A 27459-nucleotide genomic window follows, 5' to 3' on the forward strand; every position below is an offset into this window, starting at 1 on the left:
GGGGACCAAGTATAGACTCCGGGGGGATCCCTGTCAATGAAGTAAAGGGTTTAGTCAAGAGGTTCTCCAGTTGTGAGTCTATAGCAGGGGTCTTCAACAGGGGGTCCTCAGGGTTACTACAGGGGGACCTCCAAATCTTTGTGTGATAGAAACTTTTTTCTCCTTTTTTATATTAACCACTTGAACCCTATTGTCCTTATTCTGAGAACATTAGCCAAAATAGGTTTGGTGTAGAAGGGAAATAGAGCTGACTAAGTACAGAGTGAAAGGTCAAGTTTATTAAGTATTGATGGTTCAAGTGGTTAAATATCTGAAAACACAATTGAATTGACATGAATCCAAAATACACTGATGATTGTGCTGTCAAACAATGAAACTATATGGAATCTGTGAAAAGGTTGTGGGGGTCCCTGCTTCATCTCTCTCTCAACTAAGGGGCCCTCGGCCTGAAAACGTTGAAGACCCCTGGGTCTATGCTATTGGTGCTAACTGTAAAAGCAAGATGAAACCACTTAAATCTCTCTCTGTCTCTGCCTCACGTGCGCTTCAGTGCTCCAGAGGGATGTGTGCTGTCAGCAGTGGCTTTCTGCCGCTGGCCGTGCTGATGTGGCACTTTTACACCCAGTGATTCTCTGTTACCCCGGCTACGCAGGGGCTTTCTGGAGAGGAGAGCAGCTGTACTGATTGTACCAATCATTTGATCAATGAATCAGAAAGCCTGGAAAACACGCATGTTTTGTTTGCACAAGCTGCTTGAGAAGATGACCTGTGTGTGGCGTGTGCATCCATTGTTTGCTAATAAGTTCTGCTGCAGACTCGTGAACGCACTCAGTGCATGTATTTGTGGGGCATAACCTTTTCAAGTAAAGTTAATGTAACTTAATAATGTTCAAGCAAAGTACAGTTACACTTACACCTCCCCGCACACACATAAAATACAACATTTATAAACCTCATCCATCCATATTCACAAGATACAACATGTATACTCCTTCAGGGAAAATAGGAAAGGTCTTAAGAATCTGAGCATAGTGACATTTTGTGTCACTTAGCCCCACAATGACATGTTATTTGCTTTAAATTTATTTGACTGAGTCACTGAGTGAGCATTTCATATAATGGCCAACAGTAGTTGATTGTATGATTTGAGTCGAGTAGCCGTTTGATGCTAAACGTTTGAACAAACTTGTGGTTATAAGAAATTAGTTAACGCAAGTCCTTTCCTCAGAATCCATTGTTTATGTGATGCTGTCACTGGTTAAACCCCAAATATATTCACACTGTGTCACAACTCACAAGTCATTTAAATGCTTTAGAAATACCATAAAAAAAATGTTGTAACTTTGATATCTCGTCCTCTGGTACAGTGACTCTGGGCCGGGCTAACAGCAGCTCTTTTGCCCACCGTGGTGCGCTCCGCCAAGCCAAGAGGATTGTGGTGAAGCTGGGCAGTGCTGTGGTCACCCGAGGCGATGAGTGTGGCCTGGCACTGGGCAGGCTGGCCTCTATCGTGGAGCAGGTGAGGCGGGAAACCCAAACTCTGACACTAACGTCCAGTTAGGCAAGTATCAATTAACAGCTGGAGGGGTTTATCTTCTTGTTTGCCCTGTTTTGTGTGTCTTTGTATTGCACTGAATTGTCTTAAAACGCACACACGCATGCACACACTTTTCATTTATCTAAAACAGCAGTTTTCAAACTATGTGTCCCGACCAGTTTGTGTTCTACCATGATACAGGGTATACGTAGTATGCCGTGAAGACAAAAAAATAGAAAAAGCGTATGCCCTTGTGAACCTTTCAAAGTAGCATATATGATATGCATTATGCACTGGAGGAGGCGCTGGCCACAGGAATGGCCGCGGACCGTAGATTATAGGGTCGCGGGAAGGTGCCGTTGGCACCCAAGAAAACGCTTAAAACAAGCCACCAGCATGAAGAGAAGGGACACTCCTCTCCCTCTAAAACAAAAAGAAAATCCCGCAGAATATGGGGTCGAGCTAGAAAAAAGTTTGAGAACCCCTGATCTAAAATGTTATATCACAGGAGGAGTGATCTTTGCAAACTATATTGCAATGAAGCTCTGAGAAGAAGAGAAGAGAAAGAATTCATTTTGCGAAGAAGATCGTTTCTGTCACGTCAAAAACGTTGCCTGTAGTCCCAAATTAAAACCACTTAAGTGCACGGGAATTACACTCATACTGGATGGTCAAATTACATACCTCTGCTAAATGTATGTATTTCTCCTTCCTCTCCCTTTTCAGCATGCTCTTCTCTTTTTTTCATGGTTGACATTGACATTTAGTCAAACTGGTTTACGTACTGTATGTGTACAGTACAACCTTTCTAATCTATTAATGCAGGGGTCTTCAACGTTTTCAGGCCAAGGACCCCTTAGTTGAGAGAGAGATGAAGCAGGGACCCCCACAACCTGTTTATAGATTCCATATAGTTTAATTGTTAGACAGCACAATCGTCAGTGTATTTTGGATTCATGTCAATTTGTGTTTTCAGATCGTTAACCACTTGAACCATCAGTACTTGACCTTTCACTCTGTACTTAGTCCGCTCTTTTTCCCCTCTACCCCAAACCTCTTTGCCGAAAATAGCTGATCTACAAGCTCACAACGTCTAACAGCGTGAGGTGTTGTGAGCTTGTAGATCTGCTATTGGCAAACGTTCTCAGAATATGGACCCTATGGTTTAAGTGGTTAGTGTAAAAAAGGAGAAAGAAAACATCTACACCCAGGCCACTTGGCCTTTGGTGTTGTCCATTTTTTAGGGCACAAAGGCCAAATGCCAGGGCAGGAAGGCCATAAAAGATTTTAGTCCATTGAAATAATTTGATGAATCTTTAAGGGTTAGGGATGATAAGCTAATCTGCAGTGAAATAGATAAATGATGGTATTTACAATCTGGTGAATCCTCAGCCCTGCACCAATCAAAGTCACTGGATTGGTTTAAAGATGGGGACTCGGTGGAGTTTAGATTTCAGAATCTCAACAAAAGACACTGGTGTCTAACATGAAAGGGAAAAGACACTGGTGTCTACTGTCTACATATTGACAAGAAAGAGACAGAGGAGAAAGTGGTACAGTCAGCTGGGGCATTAATGCCACTGTGGCCTCAGGTCATGCCTCAGGCACAAGGCCAAACTGAGGGGCAACGGCGGCCATGGCCTTCAAGTTCACGGCCTCCATGAAATTCCCGCCCTGTATACACCTATACAACTTATTCAGTGCTTCTTCTTCTTATATGGTTGTGCAGGTGGCCATGCTGCAGAACCAGGGCAGGGAGATGATGATTGTCACCAGCGGGGCGGTCGCCTTCGGCAAGCAGAGACTGAGACACGAGATCCTGCTGTCCCAGAGTGTCCGACAGGCCCTACACTCAGGACAGAACCAACTCAAAGACATGGTGTGAGAGTGTGTGTTTCTGTTATTATGCTTCCATCTTATGTACTGTTTTGTTTTATATACTGTATCTCCTCCCTGCTCAAATAATTAACATACAATTATACATTATGTCATGCCTTTGCTGAAGATGCACAGCAGTGTTTTTAAAGCCCAGGGTGGTATAGGCTTGATTGTCTAGCAAACACCAGGGATTACTTTCTGCAGACTTTTGTTAAACATGAGGAAATCATCAAACCACCCTCTTTTGCATAAAACAACTTAGCGGGCACTACCATTGCACAGTCATTGTATTTAATGGTTGGTGTGTGTGTGTGTGTGTGTGTGTTTACTTGTGTTGTAGTCTGTGCCAGTCCTGGAGGCCCGGGCGTGTGCTGCGGCGGGACAGAGTGGACTGATGGCCTTGTATGAAGCCATGTTCACACAGTATAGCACCTGTACTGCACAGGTATGGACACACGCACGCATGCACGCACGCACGCACGCACGCACGCACGCACGCACGCACGCACGCAAACCTCTGATTGTTGTAGTTCTGCCTAATCCTTTATTGATTTTCAAACACATATCCTATTTGGGCTGCATGTCTAATGATTATTTAGACCAGGGGTCTTCAACGTTTTCAGGTCAAGGACCCCTTAGTTGAGAGAGAGATGAAGCGGGGACCCCCACAATCTGTTCATAGATTCCGTATAGTTTCATTGTTTGACTGCACGATCATCAGTGTATTTTGGATTCATGTTAATGTGTGTTTTCAGATATTTAACCACTTGAACTGTCAATACATAATAAACTTGACCTTTCACTATGTACTTAGTCTGCTTTTTTCCCCTCTACACCAAAGCTCTTTGCCGAAAATAGCCGATCTACAAGCTCACAACGCCTCGCAGGTGTTGTGAGCTTGTAGAACTGCTATTTTTGGCTAAAGTTCTCAGAATATGGACGCTAGGGTTCAAGTGGTTGATATAAAAAAGGAAAAAAAACAAGTTTCTATCACACAAAGATTTGGAGGACCCTCTGTAGTAACTATGAGGACCCCCTAGGGGTTCCGGACCCCCTGTTGAAGACCCTTGCTTTATTGATTTTCAAACACGTATCCTATTTGGGCTGCATGTCTAATGATTATTTAGACATGTCCCCCCCCCGCTCCACTCCGCTCTTATGCTCTGTCACAGTGTCAGTCTTTGTACATGAATGATTGGTCTCTGTTCCTCTTCGTTTTCAGATCCTGGTGACCAACCTGGATTTCTATGACGACCAGAAGAGGCAGAACCTCAACAGCACGCTGCAGGAGCTGATGCGCATGAACATCGTTCCCATCATCAACACCAACGACGCCGTGGTGCCCCCGCCCGAGCCCAACAACGACCTAATGGGGGTAAGTGTGGGCGCAGGCAGCATGTGGGTGGCAGGGTGGTGTTGGCATGGTGGAGGATGGCGGCCATGAAAAAACTGACATGTGGCTCAGTACAGTGGCATAATGATTCCATGGTGATAAGTGAGTCATTTAAACTGTAACATTTTAGAAATTGTAAGACCCCCTAATGAGGAAGACAATGAACATGGAATGAAAAATGCAATAATTTTGTTTTTGTAAGTGAGTTAGATTAGAGCAGGCCAGGGGTCTTCAACGTTTTCAGGCCAAGGACCCCTTAGCTGAGAGACAGAGATGAAGCAGGGACCCCCTCTACATATTGTATAAGTGTGTGAGGGAGATCTTCTTCGATTTCATAGATAGATTCATAGACTGCACTGTCAATGTCGTCTATTTTGGATTCATGTTAATGTGTATTTTCAGACATTTAACCACTTAAATCGTCGATATTTTGTAAACTTGACATCTCACTATGTACTGTTTTACCTCTACACCAAACCTATTTGCCGAAAATAGACGATCTACAAGCTCTCAACGCCTCGCAGTGTGAGGTGTTGAGAGCTTGTAGATCTGCTACTTTTGGCTAAAGTTCTCCTTGGAATAGGGATGCGAGGGTTCAAGTTGTTCATTTAAAATAATTATCCTACCACACAAGGATTTGGCGGCCCCCCCTGTAGTAACTCTAAGGACCCCCTAGGGGTCCCGGACCCCCTGTTGAAGACCCCTGGATTAGAGTATCTTTGGGGGGTGTAGGGATAATGTTACTGTAGCTACTGTAGCTGTCACAGACATAAGCACACACTCACACTGTCACTCCGTGTCAGGGCCCGTCAAACTCAATCACATTGAGGGGGCCATGCGGATCAAATCAAATCAAGGGCCAGACATCTATTATGGAAATAAATATGTCAAGGTGTGTTCTTACTGTCTATGCTCCAATTGCTCCATTTAACATTTTATCTGTAAATTCTACACATCGATGATTGTGCATGTCAAGCGATAAGCCTCAGTGCATTGTGCAAATACATAAAAAAGAAACTTTGAGGATTCAAAGTCTCTTCTCTCAGGAGTCAGGAATGTGGTGGAGATTGCGTTTCTGCTGACTGACTGGCAAATTGAAAAGTGAGCAATGTGATCTGACTCTCCACCGTTCAGCGTGTAAACCATACGCACCGGGTGCGCCATCAAAACTATCAAGGCTCGGCATAACCATCAATCCTCTCACCCGTCATCAAGGCAGTGCATCAAAACAAACACAAGTGTTGATTCACTTTGTAGCAATGATTACTATCAGAAATATCACTTAACTCTCTAACTCTTTGTGATCAGCCTCTTTCGGACCTTAGTTCTAGTTTCAAGGCATCGCATTGCCCTGTTATATCACACAAGTTTTCTCACCGGTTTTCAGAAAGAGAAGCAGTTGGCGCTGACTGTGTAAAAATGGTTTGCTTGTCAGCCCTCCACCCCTAAGGCATGTGCATGCACATGAATACGGGGGGACAGTAGTTGTGCATGCTGGGGCATCAACAAAACCCTGGTCCTTACTTTGTTTGTACACAATAACAGTAATGCCTCTCATCTGTATCAAACCTACTGCCACTCACCCACTGTGCATCGCTAGATTGTTATTGTAACCTGAGGCATGCATCCACATCTACAGTATATCGTGGGCATTATTTAAGCAAAAGCTCTTATTTAAAACTTTTGACATATTGCCCATGTCATTCTCACTTTTATTGCTGGCAGCATCCTCCCGGCCAATCTGAAGTAAAGACTAAACAAGACCAGAGGGGATGTGGGCTTCCAAGCCCCTCGATGGTACAGTGACGCTGCCATTCTCACAAGTAACCCACCTCACTTAGCAGCAGCGCCAGACCGTGCACCCACGAGGGGCTTAGAATCCAAACCTCGGCAATAAAAGTGACACGGATTTAAGTGCACAGGACTTTGTTTTATTGTGTGAATTCTCATCAGTTTATCAAAGCTTTAGCCGGGTGACCTCTGAACCTTCTGCCACTATAGGTGATAAGCATCAAGGACAACGACAGCCTGGCGGCACGGCTGGCCGTGGAGATGCAGGCTGACCTGCTCATCGCCCTGTCTGATGTGGAAGGTACATGTCATATACTGTAAGAAACAACCCTGTCTGATGTGGAAGGTACATGTCATATACTGTAAGAAACAACCCTGTCTGATGTGGAAGGTACATGTCATATACTGTAAGAAACAGACCTGTCTGATGTGGAAGGTACATGTCATATACTGTAATAAACAGCCAGAGACCTGCTGTCATTTTGACTGGGCTTGATACTGATACTGATGTGGTTGACAGCAGAGCGTCTAAGGAGAGTGACGACACTCCCGTCGACTCCCATAGTAAGCGTGGAAAGCCTATTTACTCTATGGTGGGAAGCTTACGCATGCGCACGCATGGAGCCTGTTCTCATTCCTAGCTAGCCTCTGCTGCTCTTCAGCCCGTCCGCCCCCATTATAACCGAGGCATTTTCACTCGCTGGTAAGTAGACTAAATCACGTCTTTTTCACCCATTTAATAATGTTATCTACCTTGGAGAGGCCCGTGAATGCGTTAACATGTGAAAAAGACGTGATTTAGTCTACTTACCAGCGAGTGAAAATACCTCGGCTAGAATGGGGGCGGACGGGGCAGGAGACGAGCAGAGGCTCGCTAGGAATGAGAACGGCTCCATGAGACGGCACTTCCGGTCTGCGGCGAGTTCAAAGCGTGACGCCACTCTCCCTAGAACACACTGGTTGACAGGAGAGGTGTGTGGGAGTATGTGTATTTGTCCATGTACACAAGAACTTGTGTACATTAGTTGTACAATGTCTCTACCTAGGCTAGCTACTATTTAAAGTGCTTGTTGGCTAATGCTTGCTGTACTGCTAAAAGTTCTTGTGCGTCAGAGAGTTGATTCTATGGAACAGCCTCGGGATATGTGCTGTTCCTGGGGCGAGATAGATGTCCTACACCTAAAACTCTGGAATCTCTTTCCCCGGAGGGGAGGGATTTTGAAGAGGGTGAGAGGAGTCAGCAATTAACTTCTGCATCGTGCGTTCGACTCGTGTGGCATGTATGTATGGAGGAGACAGAGCGAAGGTCACAGCCAATTATCTAAGGCGCTGTGCCGCCCTACAAGGCTTTCCAACTGTGCCCTCTCAAGGGCGGTTGTGTTGCCATACAACACTGTGACTGAGGCCATGGCTACACAGAGCTGGATATTTCTGAAGCTAGACATTTTTTTGTGCTGTTGGGGCTTGCAGCCACATGAAGCTGGATATTTCGGCCGCAAAGCTGGATATTTTTTAAACCGGATAAATATGTGAAGACATTGAAAAATATCCGATTGACTGGATCCGTGTAGACATGGAACCCGGATATCTCTGAAGACTTTACTGTGTGTGTGTGTGTGCTTGTTAGACCTAGATATCTTTGTTGTGTGGACCAGATATTTTTCTATGTGGATATCTGAAAAACCGGGATATATGAAATATCCAGCTCCGTGTGGACCTAGATATTTTTCTATGTGGATATCTGAAAAACCGGGATATATGAAATATCCAGCTCCGTGTAGCCATGGCCTGAGAAGGCGAGGACACTTTCTCCATACTGTACAGCGGGGGTTCTCAAACCTTTTTAGGCTGTGACCCCCAAAATAAACATATTTGAACTGGGGACCCCCACCCTGACAAGCACTTGGAATTGTAGGTATTACATTTAATGTGACTCGGTTCCACAGATAAATATTGTGAAAATAGGCGATCTACATGCTCACAACGCCTTGCGTTGCGAGGCGTTGTGAGCATGTAGATCGGATATTTTCACAATGTTCGCCTCTTGCTTACAGTACTTAACATTTGACAGTTTGGCCAGTTTGGTATTAAAACGGTCTTGAAAATCCTTAAATTGTCACTTTACAAATGTGCAGATACCCTGTATACACTTATGTTGGTTTGTTTACCGTTGAGTTAGATCTTTTTTTACATTAAGCTAATCATCTGGGGACCCCACAAAATAATTTGGTAGTAGCTCTGTAGAACCAAACGTTTTACGCTGGAGCAGCGCGGTCTGCAAACGAACAGTTACTATGTTTCATAATAATTTGTCTTGTGACTTGCAGGATTGTACAACCGGCCTCCTGGGACAGACGACGCTAAGCTTATTGACATCTTCTACCCTGGAGACCAGCAGTCCATTACTTACGGAACAAAGTCCAGGGTGGGGATCGGAGGCATGGAGGCCAAGGTACATCCGTGGTCACATTCACAACAGCAATACAGATCCAGCGGAGCGCTGTCGTCTAGCTCAGGGGTTCCCAAACCTTTTTGTCTCAGGGCACCCCATAGATATTGTTTTAATCCGAGGCACCCCTACATTATAATTTTCACTCCCAGCACCTTATATTTATAGCAAATCGTCATTGTCGGGTGGAAACCTTGTATGTCCAAAACCGTTCGTTTTGTATTTATCATCTATAAAATGTACTAAACTAGTGAAAACAGCAGATCTACAAGCACACAATGCCTCGCATCGCGAGGCGTTGTGTGCTTGTAGATCGGCTGTTTTCAATAGTTTTGTGCGACAGTCTTGTATGATGAAGCAGGGCTATATTTGACCAAAAGACGTACACATTTGAAACTTGGAGATACAAGGTTTCTGCCCGACAGTGAATATTTTAGTGATTATGTTGCGAGGAAAACATTGAGATAATAGCCATTTTGGTTAGAACTGACTGAAAATAACTTTGTACTTCATGTTTAAAATGATACTAAATATTTTTTCAAGTGTCCAAATAAATTCCAAATATTATCAAATTATCTCGCGGCACCCCTGGACTGCCGTCACGGCACCCCAGGGTGCCGCGTCAATTTGATCATTGCCAAATTATTTGTCTGGGCGTTTGAAGGAAGAACTCGACAGGCCATCGAGGGTTTTGCATGGACAGGGGCAGTTTACATGGGTCAATACACTAACAATCCCCATTCCAGAATGATACCACAGAACCAGCCATATTACCTGAGTCCTGTCCTGTTCTGAACTTAGTGTATACTGTAACTTAACTTCCAGTTACAGTACTTGCTGTAACTGCAGCTATATTGCTTTATAAACCTTCTATGTGTCTACCAATGTGCTGGTTTCATTCAAAGTATAATACTAAAACAAATCTCTCCTCCTTTACTGATGTGTTTATAGTAGCGTCCCTGATCTCTGTAGCCCTCTTATCAAACATTATGCTGCGTGTGTGTGCATGCGTGCGTACACGCGTGGATGTGTGTGCGCCCGTGTGTCCGTGTGTGCGTGCATGTGTGTGTGCAGGTAAAGTCTGCCCTCTGGGCGCTGCAGGGTGGCACGTCGGTGGTCATTGCCAACGGCACCAACCCCAAGGTGACCGGACACGTCATCACAGACATCGTGGAGGGCAAGAAGGTGGGAACCTTCTTCTCTGAGGTCAAACCCGCTGGTGAGCTCTCACACACACACGCACGCACACGCGCACGCACGCACGCACGCACGCACACACACACACACACACACACACACACACACACTTCATCAACATTTTGAGGTGCTGATTTTATTCATGCCATTTCCTTTGTGCGAGCCGTTGTCAGCTTGTAGATCTGCAATCTTTTATGCCCGACTATGGCACACAACTTAGTATAGATCAAGCATACAGTAACTCCAAACATCTAAATGTCTAAGCCTTAACCCCCAAATTGTCCTCACAATGTCAATGTCTCAAATTGTATTGTGGTAGAGAAACCGTCGTTAGAACACAGAGGTTTCACGAAGGGTTCTCAGTTAAGCTCCCCCAGAGTTAGTGTCGAAGATTCCTTGAGCAAGACTCTGAACCCCTAGTTGCTCCCGGTGAGCAGGTCGTTGCCTTGCATAATATATACAGTATCTATAATACAATATTACAATAATGTAGTTGTGTGTCCTTTCAATCTGACCTCCCCCACAGGCCCCACTGTGGAGCAGCAGACAGACATGGCCAGGCACTCCGGCAGAACCCTGGCATCCCTGCAGCCCAACCAGGTAGGTAACTCATTTGGATTTTCTGTAACATACTCGTATATCATCGCTTTTGGGGCGGAAACCTCATGTATCTATGAATTAATGCTCTTTCTCTCTCTCACAAACAAAAGCTATAACTATTAGGCCTACAGCCAAGTCACTTGGCACATCTAATTTTATTCCTGTGGAAACGGTGACACCTGGTGGTTGAACTGTGTAACTGGCAGGCTGACATGCATTTGTGTGTTGTTGATTTGTTCACCTAAATTGTGTTCATTTTCATCAAACAAGACATAAGACAACATATTATATCACATAATGTTGCAGGACATCATCTTATATAAAATAAAAAGACAAATGCTGTTCTATGTTGTTAATAAGAGATTGAAAACGTCCATCCCGGGCCATCCAAATTACTCCCCCCCCCCTCCTGTATTGCGGAGAGAGGCATCTATCTGCATTTTTTTCTTTTTCTTTGTTGTGACTCGACACTGGTCACTTCTTTTTTGCACAGACTTTTGGACACTTTTTTTGGCACACTTATGCATACTGTATATATGTGTATATTTTTTTGGCACTGTGTTATCAACACAATGCCAATGTTTGAATGACTGGACCATTGTAAGTTCTTTGAGTTTGCAATATGCTTAGAAAAGTCCCTTAAAATTGCAATCCTTTACGGAACCGTTAGTACTACTTTTTTGTTGTTGTGTTGTGTTCTGTCTCGACACTTTATGTATATACAGTATATATATTTGTTTAACTTAATTGCTCTGTATGGTTGATTCTCCTGTATTGTTGATTCTTCTTTCTTGTTTGTTTTTGTCGCTCGGCTGTACACAACAGTCCTTTTCTTTTTTTTCTTACTGTCCTGTAACCTTTAACTGCTGTACCTTCTGGGTGACTTAATTTCCCCCTTGGGATAATAAAGGTATCTATCTATCTAAAATGTATTTTAAAGAATCCAAACATTGCGCATTTACTTATGTATGTGTGTGTGTTGTTGCCAGAGGAGTGAGATCATCTGTCAACTAGCAGAGCTGTTGATCGATAAGAAGGAGGAGATTCTTGCCGCCAACAAGCTGGACATGGAACTGGCCGTCAGCACAGGTACTCAGTGTGCACGTTGCAACGCGTTGTGAGCTTGTAGATCAGCTATTTTTTGGCAAAGTGATTTGGTAGAGAGTGAAAAAAAGACTGTATCAAGTACGTCATTTCCAGTTCCGTTTTACCAATTATAGAGGGTTTAAACAGGGGTGCCCACACTTTTTTGACGTGAGATCTACTTAAAATGACTAGCTCAACATGATCTACCCATCCAAAATGTTTTAGCTAAGGGCCTGAGGGATCTCTGGAATAGCAGCACTGGCGTTACATTTTAGCGTTTGGCGTTACATTTTAGACAAACACACTTACTGTAAGGGGGAAATAAATGGGAAATACTGGGGGAAATGTCTTCATCCCATTCTGTATGGAAGTGGTAGGTTTTGGGGTTAATAATGCTACTGACTATATATATATATATTTTTATTTTTACATTTTAATTATATATTTTAGAGGCATGTCATGTGGTCTACCTGCACACCCTTGGTGGTGATCTACTGGTAGATCACAATCTACCTTTTGGGCAGCCCTGGTTTAAATGGTACCAGATACGCAGCTCGGCAAATAAAAGGTCAATTGATCCCTGTGCATGACGGAAGATAATTTCACAATACATTTAAATCTCCACGATACGATTATTGTGAGTGTTTTTTTATCACGATAAAGGATATCAACGATTATCATCTCAACCCTACACTCTTAAGGATTTCTTTGGGAATGTAGAGCTTTTTAACACTTATTAAAAAAGTCAAATACATGTTCAGTTTTGCTCACATGGAAGGATGCTGCCATGTTATTGGAGAAAAGACAAATAGTCTTAAATCATTCTTTAAGAATTAGGGACCCTTCTTGACATTTCTTGCTTTTGTTTAATTCATTATATTCAGACAAATGTGCCTCACTATTTGTACTCCTAGGTGATTGGGGCTGGGGGGGGGGGTCACACAGCTAAATGGCAGCTATTGTACTTTTTATTTTATTTAATCATTATTTCGATTATGCCTCTGACCGCCTTATTTTTTTTCTCTTTTTAGAAATACATTCTTAAACCTTTTTGTTTGTCTTCTCAAGAAGTGTCTCTATGGAGATCCCTGTGAGTCCAGGGGAACCAAATCCCTTTTATGCCCATATATGGAGATCCCTGATGTCATCAATATTAAGCCCATATCTGTGAATATTTATGGGTACCAGGGGTCTCCATATATGAGTAAATGGTCCGATATACATGGTGCGACCTCGCTTGTCGCCCCTTAGGTGTCTTACTGGTAAATATCACTTACAGCAGGGGTCTTCAGGCCAAGGACCCCTTAGTTGAGAGAGAGATGAAGCAGGGACCCCCACAACCCATAGATGCATAATAGTTTCATCGTTTGACGGCACAATCATCAGTGTATTTTGGATTCATGTCAATTTGTGTTTTCAGATATTTACTTGAACCGTCAATAATTAATAAACTTGACCTTTCACTCTGTACTTTGTCTGCTCTTTTTCCCCTCTACACCAAACCTCTCTGCGAGGCGTTGTGAGCTTGTAGATCTGCTATTTTTGGCTAAAGTTCTCAGAATAAGGACACTAGGGTTCAAGTGGTTAATATAAAAAAGGAGAAACAAAAGATTCTACCGCACAAAGATTTGGAGGCCCCTCTGTAGTGACTGAGAGGACCCCCTAGGGGTCCCGGACGCCCTGTTGAAGACCACCTGCATTAAGCCCATTGTCCCTTCTCCCTTAGGCCAGCTGTCATCAGCCATGATGAAACGTTTGAGCCTAACAGTGGCCAAGCTCACCAGCCTGGCCATCGGCCTGCGTCAGATAGCGGTGGCGGCCCAGGACAGCGTGGGCAGGGTGCTGCGCAGGACCAGGGTGGCCCACAACCTGGAGCTGGAGCAGGTCACTGTGCCCATCGGAGTTCTGCTGGTCATCTTCGAGGCCAGGCCAGACTGCCTGCCACAGGTACCAGCAGACGGACGGCTAGAAAAGTATGCGTGTTTCCTAAACCCACCAGGCTTGAGCTAAGACCCGCCTCTCGGAAACGCCTCTCTCAATAATCTTAAGTATGAAAGTGCATATAGTGCTCTTAGTGCAAAGCAATACAATAGGCCTACCTACTACCTACTGATCCATTACAATAATACACGCAGCATAATATGCCCGAACTATAACAATTTAACTGATAATCAGTAAAAGTTTTTATTTTGACCACAGTAGTGACAAATTAATAGCTTTCTCAGTACGTTTTTCTCTTTAGCAAAGTTAAAACGTTTTCCCTTTTTTAAGCACAGTACAAAGTAATTTTTTTAGCACAGTTTATTTTGAGAACTGTAGTGGCAAATTAATAGCTGTGCATTGTGCAAATGCAGGCTTTTCTCAGTACAAGATTGTCTTCATGCCTTCACTAGGCCTGACTTTATCCACCCTCCATGTGTCCGGCAAGGATTTCAGCCACTCCTGGAGGCGGGTCTTAACTCAAGCCTGGTGGGTTTAGGAAACACGCGAAAAGTACATAAAGGTACGAAGGACAGGGCAAGTGACATGACAGTTGAAAACGTGTCGTTGTTGTTGAGCTAAACAAAGGACTGCAAAACATAGAATGAGAATTAACGTGACAACGGTGCAGTTTTGCCGTTTAAGAGCCCTCTAGGCGAAAGGTTCAGTGACATCCTGAGAGCACTGGAATTAAACCAATTAGAGATTTTTTAAGGAATGAGATGTTAGGTGTCAATTTATTTCAGGGAACCAAAGATATGGCATTTCTGTGAGTGTCAAATTGACAACTTTGTACCAGTTGCTTTTTTTTTATTATATGGCACCACAATCATGCAAAATGCTTGTCCAGGTGTCAGCGTTGGCCATAGCCAGTGGCAACGCTCTGCTGCTGAAGGGAGGCAAGGAGGCTGCCAACACCAACCGTGTCCTCCATCAGCTCACCCAGGAGGCGCTCTCCATGCATGGGGTCAGGGAGGCCATACAGCTGGTAAGACCACCATCCTAATGCAGGGGTCTTCAATGTTTTCAGGCCAAGGAGATTATTGGGGGAGAGATGAAGCAGGAACGCCCACAACCTTATCATAGATTCCGTATAGTTACATTGTTTGACAGTACAATCATCAGTTTATTTTGGATTCTTGTCAATTTGTGTTTTCACTTCAGATATTTAACCACTTGAACTGTCAATACATACTAAACTTGACCTTTCACTCTGTACTTAGTCTGCTCTTTTTCCCCTCTACACCAACCTCTTTGCCGAAACGCCTCGCACAGCGAGCTTGTAGATATGCTATTTTTGCGTAAAGTTCACAGAATATGGGCGCTAGGGTTCAAGTAGTTAATATAAAAAAAGGAGAAAAAAAGTTTCTATCACACAAAGATTTAGAGGACCCCCTGTAGTAACTCTGAGGACCCCCTGTTGAAGACCTCTGTCCTACTGTATGCATCTCTGACAGACATGGAACATCATGGAACCGTCGTTCTGACTATTTCCATCAAAAGAGAATAAATAACATCATTTAATTCAACCCATCGTCCCTATCTTGTAGGCAAAAAATACAAATAAAATGTCTAACAAAAAAAAAAAAGCCCCAAAAACTTTTGGAGATAAGAGGTTTCTGCAGGAGAGTGACGATGCAATTTCCTTATCTTTGTCTTTTCTGTGGTGCGTGTGTGTTTCCTTTTATGCGTGGCTAGGTGAGCACTCGGGAGGAGGTGGAGGACCTGTGTCGTCTGGACAAGATGATCGACCTGATCGTCCCGCGCGGCTCGTCCCAGCTGGTGAGAGACATCCAGCGGGCGGCCAGGGGCGTGCCCGTCCTGGGCCACAGCGAGGGCATCTGCCACGTCTACATCGACAGCGCCGCCAGCGTGGACAAAGTCATCAAGATTGGTCAGTTTTTTATGGCGCGCGGCGCGAGTTTTAATCCGACTTCGGTCGTGTCTCGCATTTGTTCCCCGTTTGTCCGCCCCGGTTTCCTGTCCTTATATACATTTACAGTCTAAATAAAGTCAGTGAGATCAGCGGTTCTCCCGAGCTATCTATTAATCTACAAATCTCTTTATTGGTCTGTGTGTTTGTCTTACTTTATCCCTCCTATGCCCATACAAGGAGAACCCTGATGTCATCAATATGACCTCGGGCTCATAGTACTGACGTCATATACATTACTGACCTCCAAGTACTATGTTAATTATGCCCTATTATGTCAAATATATATACCTGTAAAACTAAAAGATCTATCACATCAGATTTGTTGAATTCCTTGAATTCTGAACCAGAAATCAGCGTATGTGTACACATTGTCTACTAAACTAATTCTGTTCCAGTTGGAGTTGGTTACCTTCCCAGATAAGACACAGTTACTTGTTTTTAGAGTGAAATGCATTTCGTTGCAGATGTTTTAAAAATTGCAGGGACTTGGGTGCAATCACCACAGAAAGCTTGCGTTAGGTTTGGTGGTGATGCCACACAGTTACCGCCAATGGTGAAAGAGACAGTGATTGACTGACATGTTCTGCCTTCAGTCAGAGACTCCAAGTGTGACTACCCTGCTGCCTGTAACGCCATGGAAACCCTGCTGATCCACAGAGACATCCTCAGGACGCCTCTGTTTGACCAGATCATTGACATGCTGCGAACTGAAAGGGTAATTATTACACACGCACGTGCATTTATACAGTACATTTAAACATAATAGTTGGAGCATTTCCGATACTTCTGTGACCGTGGAGAGCAAAGGTCCGTTTCTCAGTGGTTTTGTCATCTATGAAGGTTAAATAACAAATTGAACCCCCATGCCCCTCTCAAAAATAGCAGGAAAATCTGTGAGAGCCACTGAAACTACTCATTCACTTACTCACTTTTTTAATGATTCTGACCATTGCAAGCATTTATTTTGCATTAAAAAAATCAAACCTGGTTCGAAGTGGAGCGGTGAATTTAAGCAGTACCAGGTCTATGTTTTAGATTCAATCAATCCACTTGTGTTTCACGTAACTGTGACTGCTCCTCCACTCCACTTCTGCTGCGGTGAACAGTAGTCTATGTTAGAGATGGGACGTTCGCGAACGAATTGAGTCCTTTGAGCGGCTCTTTGAAATGAACGATGGGATCCGGTTCGCACTATAGGGAGCCGTTCCGAACGGCAAACAACCTCCTTTTTTATATTAATCACTTGAACCCTATTGTCCAAATTCTGAGAACTTTAGCCAAAAATAGCAGATCTACAAGCTCTTGGGTATAGAAGTCCCTTCTATGGGCATAGAAGGGACATCAAGCCAGAGCGTGAGGTCAGAGCAGCAAACCCATTCTGTTAAGAATCACAGTGATGTCAGAGTGATGTCACAGTGACAAGGGAACCAATAGACTGTAAAAATGTGTACTACTTACCGACTGACTGACTGAACAGACAGACAGACAGACGGAGACAAGCTGCGACATTTCTCATGGTATACTGCGACCTTCGGTCGCAATTAATGATATTTCCACACTCTGTGTTTGGGTGAGACTAGGTGAAGATCCACGCCGGGCCGCGGTTTGCCTCCTACCTGACGTTCAGCCCGTCGGAGGCCAAGTCCCTTCGGACGGAGTACGGAGACCTGGAGTGTTGCATGGAGGTGGTGGACAGCATGCAGGAAGCCATCGACCACATCCACAAGTACGGCAGCTCCCACACCGATGTCATCGTCACGGAAGATGGTAAGACAAGGGTGGCTTGTGGCGCTGCTAGTGCTGTGTGGTGTCGTGAAGCAATAAGCCACAAGAGGCATGTGGTTACCTGGTATTTTATAGCGGCTGAGAGGCGTGGTGAGACACGAGGCGCAGACGAGTGTCTCCAACTACAGTGAAAAAGCTCCTACTACAGCGAATTAAAATTATTTTAAATAATTTTACATTTTAAAATAATTTTGGTAAAAAAATGACCATGCATTTAAATAAATCTATGTTTCATAAAATATCTTTCAGGCATACAGAATTTTTAATTGCATTAAATTATTAAAGTGTCAGCATATTGGCCTCAATAGTCTCACTCTTTATTATTTGACTCCTAATGACCATAATGCCCTTAAAATATGTATATTATTTCTGTCTTATGTCTCTCCATGTGCAATGAGGCAAAAAGCTTAAAGATATGATCTTTAAAATTGCACGGTGTATTTGTTCAATTTGAGATTAGAGTGGTTGGCAGCAGTGTGAAGTACTTTTTTGAAAATGTCACGTACAATACGATACGATACGATATGACTTTATCATGAGCTCACAGAAATTCGAATGAAACAATGACATACTAAAACAGAAACAACTAGAAGCAGTGCTCTTCCGAGCACAGGTCTCCACCAGGCCACACAAATCGGCCTGTTATAGCGCCACCATGAGGCTGATTTAAAAAATGTGGGGCAGAGGTTCTAGATTGGCATCCAGGGAGTGTGTGTGCTCAGTTTGGCAGCGATCGGGCCAACGGTGACTGAGATTAGCTGCTCACAAACTGCGAGGACGCACGGACGCACGCACGGACGGACGGACGCACGCACGCACGCACGCACGGACGGACGGACGGACGGACGGACGGACGGACGGAGGGGAAAACATACTCTCCCTCAGCCTTCGGCTGGTGGAGACAACAAATGACATCCATAAAACATAAAGACACAATCCATGTCCACTGCTCAGCCTACCCTGGCCAGACTCTAAATTAAGCCTCAAAGTCGACTGATGGACAAAGGACTTCTTCAGTCTTACCGACTTATATTCCCCATACAAAACATGGCTACTGTTTGAAGCGATATTCCTTGCCAACTTTGGCATACTGTTAAGTGGCTGTCTGACAATCTTTGAACTAAATATTCTGTTGTTGCATCAGTTGTGACAGCATCCATACCAGGTGGTTCTACAGTACTGAAGAACACTCATAATAACAGAAGTGAAAAACAAAAGAAGAAATCTGTCTTCTTGCACCAAAAGATGTTAGGGCGGCGAAGGAAATCAATTATTTGCTTTGTTTTCTTACCCACTGATTCAATTTGATCTTTCCGTGACAAAAGCTGGTCTATTGCTACTCCTACACAGTAGGTATGTGTACGAACATACCTGGTTGCCTGGTATGCCAAATAAGCACGCCAGGTTGAAAGTGATTAATACATGTTTTATTCTTTAACTATTGAAAAATAGCAGATATACAAGCTCACAGCACGGCACCGAGTACAGCGCTGCGAGCTTGTAGATCTGCTATTTTTTGAAAAATCTTGAAAATTAGAATTTTGACCCGATTCTATAAGTGTCTTTTGAATCCTTCTAAGGTTTTTTGAAAACCCTGTGTTTCTATGTCAGCAATCTGGCCAGCCATCGTCAAAGAAAAGGTCCTTTTCACTTAACTGGAGCTCAGTTAGTCTGTTCTTGAGAGACTACTATGTCTGTGGTTCTCAAACCTTTTCATGTGAAGGACCCCCAAAATGATATTTATTTGGCCACGGACCTGCATCTCAAAATATTTAGTTCCAGGGACCACCCGGAAGCAAAATGTGAGTTACAAACGTTCGCTTTGAAAATACATACAGTATATTCAAAGATTTGCACACATTTTCACAACTCTTTCAAAAATAGCAGATCTACAAGCTCGCAGCGCGGCACTCGGTGCCGCGCTGTGAGCTTGTATATCTGCTATTTTTTTAATAGTTAAAGCATCCAATAATTTTAGGCCTAAATGGGTTAACCTATGTGTCTCTGATATTTCTCACCGTCACCTTTCACTTCCATCTCAAACTCTCTCTCTATCCCGTCTCTCTCTCTCCGTCATGCATTCTGTCACAGTCGGTAATGATCAGTGACAGAGCTTCATCATCAGGATAAGTCCCAGTGTGACTCCATCGGCGGGGACAGGGCTTGTTTAAAATGGAGAGCAGACGTGCTGTACTGAAGCCCACTTGCTGTCATCGCTCAGGGTCGGGTTCAAAAGCGTTGCTAACTTTCTAGAGTCCCCGGCGATCCGCGACTCAGTAACAGACGGAAATGATTTTGGACAGCGTCCAGGTTATTCCCAGGCACGTAGAGAGGCGCAGGTGATAACAGATGGAGGAGGAAAAACGATGACGCAAAGTGAAAGCCATATACTGAGACTGAGTCTCTGAACCTTCCTAGTTGTAGAACAATGATTCTCAAAATCTTAATTTCAAGAAGTATACAAATGGAACCAAATAGATCCGTAAGGGTCTATTTTATGCTATTTTATACTTAAGTTGTATTTGGGGGGGGGGGGGGGGGGGGGCACCTATAATGACTTGCCCAAAATACACCAGAGCTAACGTGTTTTAAGATTCTCTGGGCTCAACAAAAACAGTCCAAACATGTCAGAAAACAATGCAAGGGTTGTCTGGCAGAAATGCACGTCCTCTTGTCAACGAGAGGATATAGTTTTTTACACCAAACCCGGGGTGGGCAGTGGGCACTCTGTTGGGAGGGGGCAAGGGTGTTGCACCAAATTCTGGGCCCTGGGTACAAGGATTCTCTGCGGGCCCCCCATGAATGTTCTTCATAGGGGGAGGGGGTTTAACCCATTTAAACTTTGTATAAACACATGATTAGGCATTATTTTGTGCTTTAACTTTTGAAAAAATAGCAGATACAGTATACAAGCTCACGGTGCTGCGCTGTGAGCTTGTAGATCTGCTATTTTTGAAAGATCTTGAAAATGTGTCTTTGAAAAAAAGAAATCATGTCAAGGATCCCCAAAATTATATGTATTTGGCCACGGACCCCCATCTCAAAATGTTTTGTTCCAGGGACTCCCCAGAAGCAAAATTTTTGTTACAAATGTTCGTGTAAAAAATACATATATTCAAAGATTTACACACTTTCACAACTTAAAAAAATAGCAGATATACAAGCTTGCTATATTTCAATAGCTAAAGTATAAAATAATTAGGGCCCCTTCGCCTTGGGCCCTAGTAACTCAGTCCCACTCCCCCCCCCCCCCCCCCCCCCTGTGACGCCCCTGGGAGGGGGGGCTTTAAAGAAACACTGATCTAAGAAAAGAATAAAGGTGTCTCTGCAGCTCACTCAGATATTTAATGCAAGCATCTGAGATGCAACAAAACTCTCATGGGATCAAAAAAGAACACTCATTTGAGCGAACAAAGTGTGAAATTGGCATGGGAAAAAATAACTAGCTCTGCTCTGTTGGCAAAGACTAGCGACTCTTTACTGCCATCTAGTGACCACAAAATGTAGTATGTGTTTTTTGTGTCCTTTATCGTGTGTTTAACAAGATACATCAAATAGGGATTCAACAGTATATACCATTATTCATTTAAGTGAGCCCTATCCAAGAAATTCACTAATACAACATCATAAAAAAATTAACAAATCAACATAAAACACTTATCAATGGATTAAACAGTGCAGGAATAATTGCATAAAACAGCTTAAAATAAAAGGTGTCTTATAAAAGACCATCCTGATATGGGGTCTCTGAGCTAAGTGCAACCTAAAAACAAGTGCATTTGGTCAACAGTCCTTCAACCTAGGTTTTAAAATGGTCAGGTTACATAGCTGCTCTCCCATGCTGTAGCATGCTAACATGCTTGTAGATCTGAATGGTTAGGGCATTGGCTATTTGTAGAGAAGGACTCCCTCTGAGTTAGAATCTATCTATAAATGCGACAAATCTCTGTCTGCGTGTGTGTGTGTCTGTATGTAATCCGCGTATCTCGAGAACCGTTCGTCCCACCGGCTTCAGATTCGGCACGCGCGTTCTCTGACATCACGTACGCCACATGAGTCAATAGGCATAAATGGACACAGGCAAACAGATGGTCAAAAAGGGTTCTATGACAACAGGTATAATGGGGACGGGGTTTGCATTAAAGGGGGAAACGGCACTGTGTCTGCAACACAGTCGGAGGCACAGACAGATACAGAGATCTCCATAATGGGCATAAATGGACACAGACAAACAGATACAGAGATCTCCATATATAAAACTATGACAACAGCTATAATGGGGTTTGCATTAAAGGGGGAACCGGCACTGTGTCTGCAACACATAAAGGGACACAGACAAACAGATACAGAGATCTCCATATATGGGCATAAAACTATGACAACAGGTATAATGGGGTTTGCATTAAAGGGAGAACCGGCACTGTGTCTGCAACACAGTCGGAGGCACAGACAGATACAGAGATCTCCATAATGGGCATAAAGGGACACAGACAAACAGATACAGAGATCTCCATATATGGGCATAAAATGGATGCAGACAGAGAGATACAGATATCTCCATATATGAGCATAAATGGACACAGGCAAACAGATGGTCAATACAGGCCCTACAGAGCTCTCCATATATGGGCATAAAATGGACGCAGACAGACAGATAACTCCATATATGGGCATAAATGGACACAGGCAAACAGATGGTCAAAACGGGTCCTACAGAGATCTCCATATACAGTATGGGCATAAAATGGACGTAGACAGACAGATATCTCCATATATGGGCATAAATGGACACACGCAAACAGATGGTCAAAACAGATCCTATGACAACAGGTATAATGGGGTTCGCATTAAAGGGCGGGGCATTCATTCCCTATTTATATTGTTCCCGATTTGGCCAGGGCGCCGACTCGGGCAGCCGAGCTTCTAGTACCTATAATCAGACAAATCACTAGCCTGGTGTAGTATAGTAATAAACCTTTAAATAGAATGTCTACTACTGTATGTGGTGTTCAGTTCTTATCCCCTGAGGAGAGCAGCCTACACTGACTGCAGTATGTTGCCTGAAAAACTGTCAAACCACAAAGAAATCAGTTGTGTTTGTGTTGATACGGTACGGTGCGTTTGTCTCTCAGAGGACACAGCGGAGCAGTTCCTCCAGCAGCTGGACAGTGCCTGTGTCTTCTGGAACGCCAGTTCCCGCTTTGCAGACGGCTACCGCTTTGGACTGGGTATGTACAGTAATGTATGTAACGCGTCGCAGTGAGCTTGTAGATTGGCTATTATTTTTGGTGAATGTTCACCCCCAGAAACTAGGGACTCTAGGTCAGGGGTTCCCAAACTTTTTTGGCTCAGGGCACCCCCATAAATATTTTTATATTTTTTATAATACATTATAATTTTCACTCCCAGCACCTTATATTTATAGCATACCGTCGTTGTCGGGTGGAAACCTTATATGTCCTTATATGTCCAAAACGTGTATTTATCACCTCGCATCGCGAGGCATTGTGTGCTTGTAGATCGGCAGTTTTCACTAGTTTTGTGTGACAGTCTTGATGAAGCAGGGCCTTGCTTTACCAAAATACGTACACATTTGAAACTTGGAGATACGAGGTTTCTGCCCGACAGTGACGATATTTTAGTGATTATGTTGCGAGGAAATAGCCATTTTGGTTAGAACTGACTGAAAATAACTTTGTACTTCAAGTTTAAAATGATATTAAATATTTTTTTCAAGTGTCCAAATAAATTCCAAATATTATCAAATTGTCTCGCGGCACCCCTGGACTGCCGTCATGGCACTCCAGGGTGCCCCGTCTCCCACTTTGAAAACCCCTGCTCTAGGTTTTAAAGCTCAATGAAATCCCTCATGCCAAAGTGTTTTTTAAACAAAGATGGGAAACATCAACATGTTGAACGAGTGATAAATGAGTGTGTAGGTAGGGTTTGATTGATTGATTGATTGATTGAAGAGTTTATTAGCAGTTTGCAATAGAAAAAAATACAGTTTCATGACAGTACAAAACACTGGTACAAGGTCAACTAAAAGGAGATCCTAGTAATATTCACGGCTTATTTACACAGGAACCACTTTATGCATCTCATATAACATTGAAAGACAGACGGATAGAACAGAGTACTTTGCATAGGATAACATCAATTACAAAAGCAGAAAAGAAAATAATAAAAAAAAACAGGGCGATAAAAACAACAGATGTGGGCTATAGTCTATTTACAAGTCACTAGTAGTGGCCGTCTGAAGGTGACTTTTTCAGACCAATTTTGAAGGAGGCTAGGGATTTGCACTCCTTTAAGGCCTGTGGGAGGGCGTTCTACATGTTGTTGGTATAGCTGGAGAACAAATTAGAGCCTTTTATAGTGTTAAAAACAAGAGGGTCTAAACAAGAAAAGTGGAGAAATTTGATACAGACACAGTAGTAGATGGCCAACATTGTGCCCCTCTCAAGACATTGGCCGGGTTTCCCAAAGTGATTTTAGCCCATCTTAGCTCAGGCTGGCATGGTCGTAGAGACCAAGCCCCGTCTGTCATGTTCCTGTGTTTACATGGGTTGGGGCCATAGACTGTATAAAAGATATGGACAAAGCGAAGCCATTGGTTTCTATGCAGCGCAAATGACACAATATGGGTCCTTGGCATGGGTGTTGCCATCATAGATTGAAATGCAAACGGGGGGGCTATTGGCTGCCAACGGTCACGTGCAACCGCAGGGATACATGGGAGAATGTGGTCGGAGCCTCCCAAAATACAGCACACGAAGAAGAACACAGCCGGCTGGTATCAGTTTAGTTGGTCACGCCCCCCGCAACTTTATCATCAATTTTAACATAAATGGGACCTTATTTTCACAAAACGCATATCATCGTGATTGAAAGGCAATTTTTAACTAGCGATAGGAACCATAAAGTATTCATGAAAATGAACACGAAAGGGGAAAATGAATGGGATCCAAAGGAGAACAATTCTTTTTGCTACCGGCCAGGGGGAAAACAGCTCAACTAGCGGCCAATCATAGGAAGTTTTAGTTCCGTATTGGTCTCATTTTAAATCGGCGGAACTCTCCCCCTGGTTGGGGCAGAGCGACTTAATTAGCCCCCTACAACTACAGCAACATTCAGATTTCACAAAGTGCTTAATAAAGTCTCACTCCACGGCATTCTATAAATACCCGTATCCTTTGTGTTATTTAATAAGAAGCCTTTTTATCCGATCGCTTTCTGTTTTCCCATTTATTTCCTGGCGTTCCTCATGCGCACCAACCCCATTGAGATAAACAGACAGGGATTGGATAAAAAGGTTCTTATTAAAGAACACGGAGAATACAGGTAATTATAGAATGCCGTACCGTATTTAGACAGGCGTGAGACTTTATTAAGCCCTTTTTTTAGTTGTAGGGGGCCAAATAAGTCACCCATGTAAACCCGGGAACATGGCGGTCGGGGCTTGGTCTCTACGACCATGCGTGAGCGACGATGGGCTAAAATCGCTTTTGGAAACGCGGCCATTGAATGTGTCCCGAAACAAAGTGGAAGATTCACGCCTTCACTCCCACCTCTCAGCAAGTCTGCATTGATGCCACTTAAGACTGCCAATTTAGTAGCCAATTATTTGTACCCATTCTTTTCTTGCCAATTTAGTCATTATACCAATTAATCCTCCACAGACATTTCTGTGAGGACTGAGAAGCCCCCCGCGGGAGCAAGTAGAACCTCTGTCATTGATGCCACTGATACCACTTAAGAGCAAGGGATTGAGTAATGCTTTGAGATGGATAAGTGTTGCTATATTTAATAGTGGGTTAGGGTGTACCGGAGATTCACTTCATACAGTACGTATCACTGAAAGATGAACTCAAGGGACTGAGAGACACTATTCATCAGGGATCCAAGGGCTTGATGTGTGTAAACAAGTCTGCACAATCTCCTTATATCCTTGTTCTAGTTTCTGTGAAGAATAAAAATGAAGAATCTCAAACTAATGACTTTGTTGTGATCTTGTACTGTATGTCTCTGTCTCAGAGGCGTCAATTGGGTATGGCAGCTGCCATACCTTGGCTACAGGGGAGAAAAAATGTAATGTACTTCTTAACCCTATTCTGGACGGGTACACATTAAAGTGTATTGCCCCTCAGGCCGGGAACACATTTTTGTGTATTACAGTATGTACAGTATGTAGTACAGTAATTCTTTAAAACATATTTTACGTTTTTCAGATTTGTTTTCTATGAAAGCCAAAGGTGTAAGGCTGTAAGCTATCAAATAGTTTGGGAATTTTGTTTCTAACTGCTACAGAGTAAAATACGTTTTCCAGAAAAACAGTGGATAATTTTCAAATCAGACTTGGGTCTTTAAGGCTTTATTCAAATCGGACTTAAGGGGATTGCACACGGTACGCGGTCACCGCCTGCTAGTAATTCATTTTCAATGAGAGGCGGGCGGCTATTTCGTCCGCGCAGCGAAGTTTAGAGGCGGCGAGGCGAGCGGGCGCAGTCCCGTGAAAATCCCCGCGAGCGTGCTCGTTTGTGCATGCGTACGCGGGCGGTGAGAGATGGATTGTGTTCATCTTTGTGAAATACCGCGCAGCGTTTACTCAAAGAGCGAGTGTGTTTGTGTATCACCGCGGCGTGTTCCTCGCAGATCCAAGCGGGAGCCCCGGCGGCAACCGCTGTCCGTCTGTAGAGCGCCTTAGGCCTAAATGGGAATAAATTCATCATGCCTGTTGCTAAGGTATGGCAACATGACTGCGCGCGTGCACGACACCAGTCACGTCGCCAGACCTTTTGCTGAACTGACGCCACTGCTCTGTCTGTCTCCCCAGGAGCGGAGGTGGGCATCAGCACGGCTCGTATCCATGCCCGGGGTCCCGTGGGCCTGGAGGGCCTGCTGACCACCAAGTGGGTGCTGAGAGGGGACGGCCACACGGCGGCCGACTTCTCCGAGCACGGCACCATGAAATACCTGCACGAGGACCTGCCCGTCACACGGCCCCTGGCCGGGCAAAGGGACGGCAACGAGAGCAGCAGTGATTCTCAACCTTGTTAATTTCAAGGACCCCTAAGGACCCCCCCCCCCCAGTTTTATATGTATTAGGCCCCTGATTTGACACGATTTGTATCTCTGGGACCCGAAACTGCAGGGTTAAGTGTTAATTAAACTCTGAGGGCTCTATTATGATCCAGGTCTTATGCCTTATGCCTTAACTTCTTTGCCTTTTCTTTTTTTACTATATATACACATTTTTTTAAATATTTCAAATAGCTGATCTGCAAGCTTCAAAATAGTAAAAAAAAAGGCAAAGAAGTTAAGGCATAAGGCATAAGACCTGGATAATAGAGCCCTGAGAGTGTACAAATGGAACCAAATGGACCCCTTTGGTTCCATTTGTGCACTCTTGGCGTTACAGACCGGTAATAGTCAAGTTGGTTCCTAACTACCAGTGGTGTTTCGGTCGTTGCTTTGGACACCACAGTGGGTGGCCAATAATTCTTTCGTCAAAACTAAAGCTAAGAACCAGTCATTTCCTATATAAACATGGCGTGCCGTGTGCGGCTATGCGCCCACATGCACGTGACGTCATTAAAATACCGCACCGCTGAGAAAAGAATAAATCACCATTACACCACTGCTAACTACTGGATCTATCATTCAGCTGGGGACCCCCTGGAACCCCTCCAAGGACCCCTGGTGGTCCCTCGACCCCAAGGGTCACATAAGACCCACTGCATAGACACACAAGACGTGCTGTACAGATACACAAGATGAGAGGCCCCTAGATTTGGACAATATCAATCGTCCATCGACTTTGTCAA

General features: G+C 43.9%; 1 protein-coding gene across 1 annotated transcript; it reads left to right on the forward strand.

Moving 5' to 3' along the window:
* Positions 1 to 1381: 1381 nt before the first annotated feature.
* On the forward strand, positions 1382 to 26692 carry aldh18a1 (aldehyde dehydrogenase 18 family, member A1; the record flags this gene model as incomplete). Its single annotated transcript, XM_080747230.1, has 16 exons — positions 1382 to 1519; positions 3267 to 3416; positions 3756 to 3860; positions 4638 to 4796; positions 6810 to 6900; positions 8927 to 9051; positions 10123 to 10267; positions 10772 to 10845; positions 11835 to 11934; positions 13658 to 13878; positions 14762 to 14899; positions 15610 to 15805; positions 16441 to 16562; positions 17428 to 17614; positions 22765 to 22860; positions 26469 to 26692. The coding sequence occupies exons 2-16, from the start codon at positions 3273 to 3275 to the stop codon at positions 26690 to 26692; spliced, it is 2127 nt and encodes a 708-aa protein (XP_080603356.1). The 5' UTR covers positions 1382 to 1519; positions 3267 to 3272.
* Positions 26693 to 27459: the final 767 nt, after the last annotated feature.

This window comes from Nannobrachium achirus (genome assembly GCF_963921795.1).
Source record: "Nannobrachium achirus genome assembly, chromosome: 18".
Taxonomy (NCBI): domain Eukaryota; kingdom Metazoa; phylum Chordata; class Actinopteri; order Myctophiformes; family Myctophidae; genus Nannobrachium; species Nannobrachium achirus.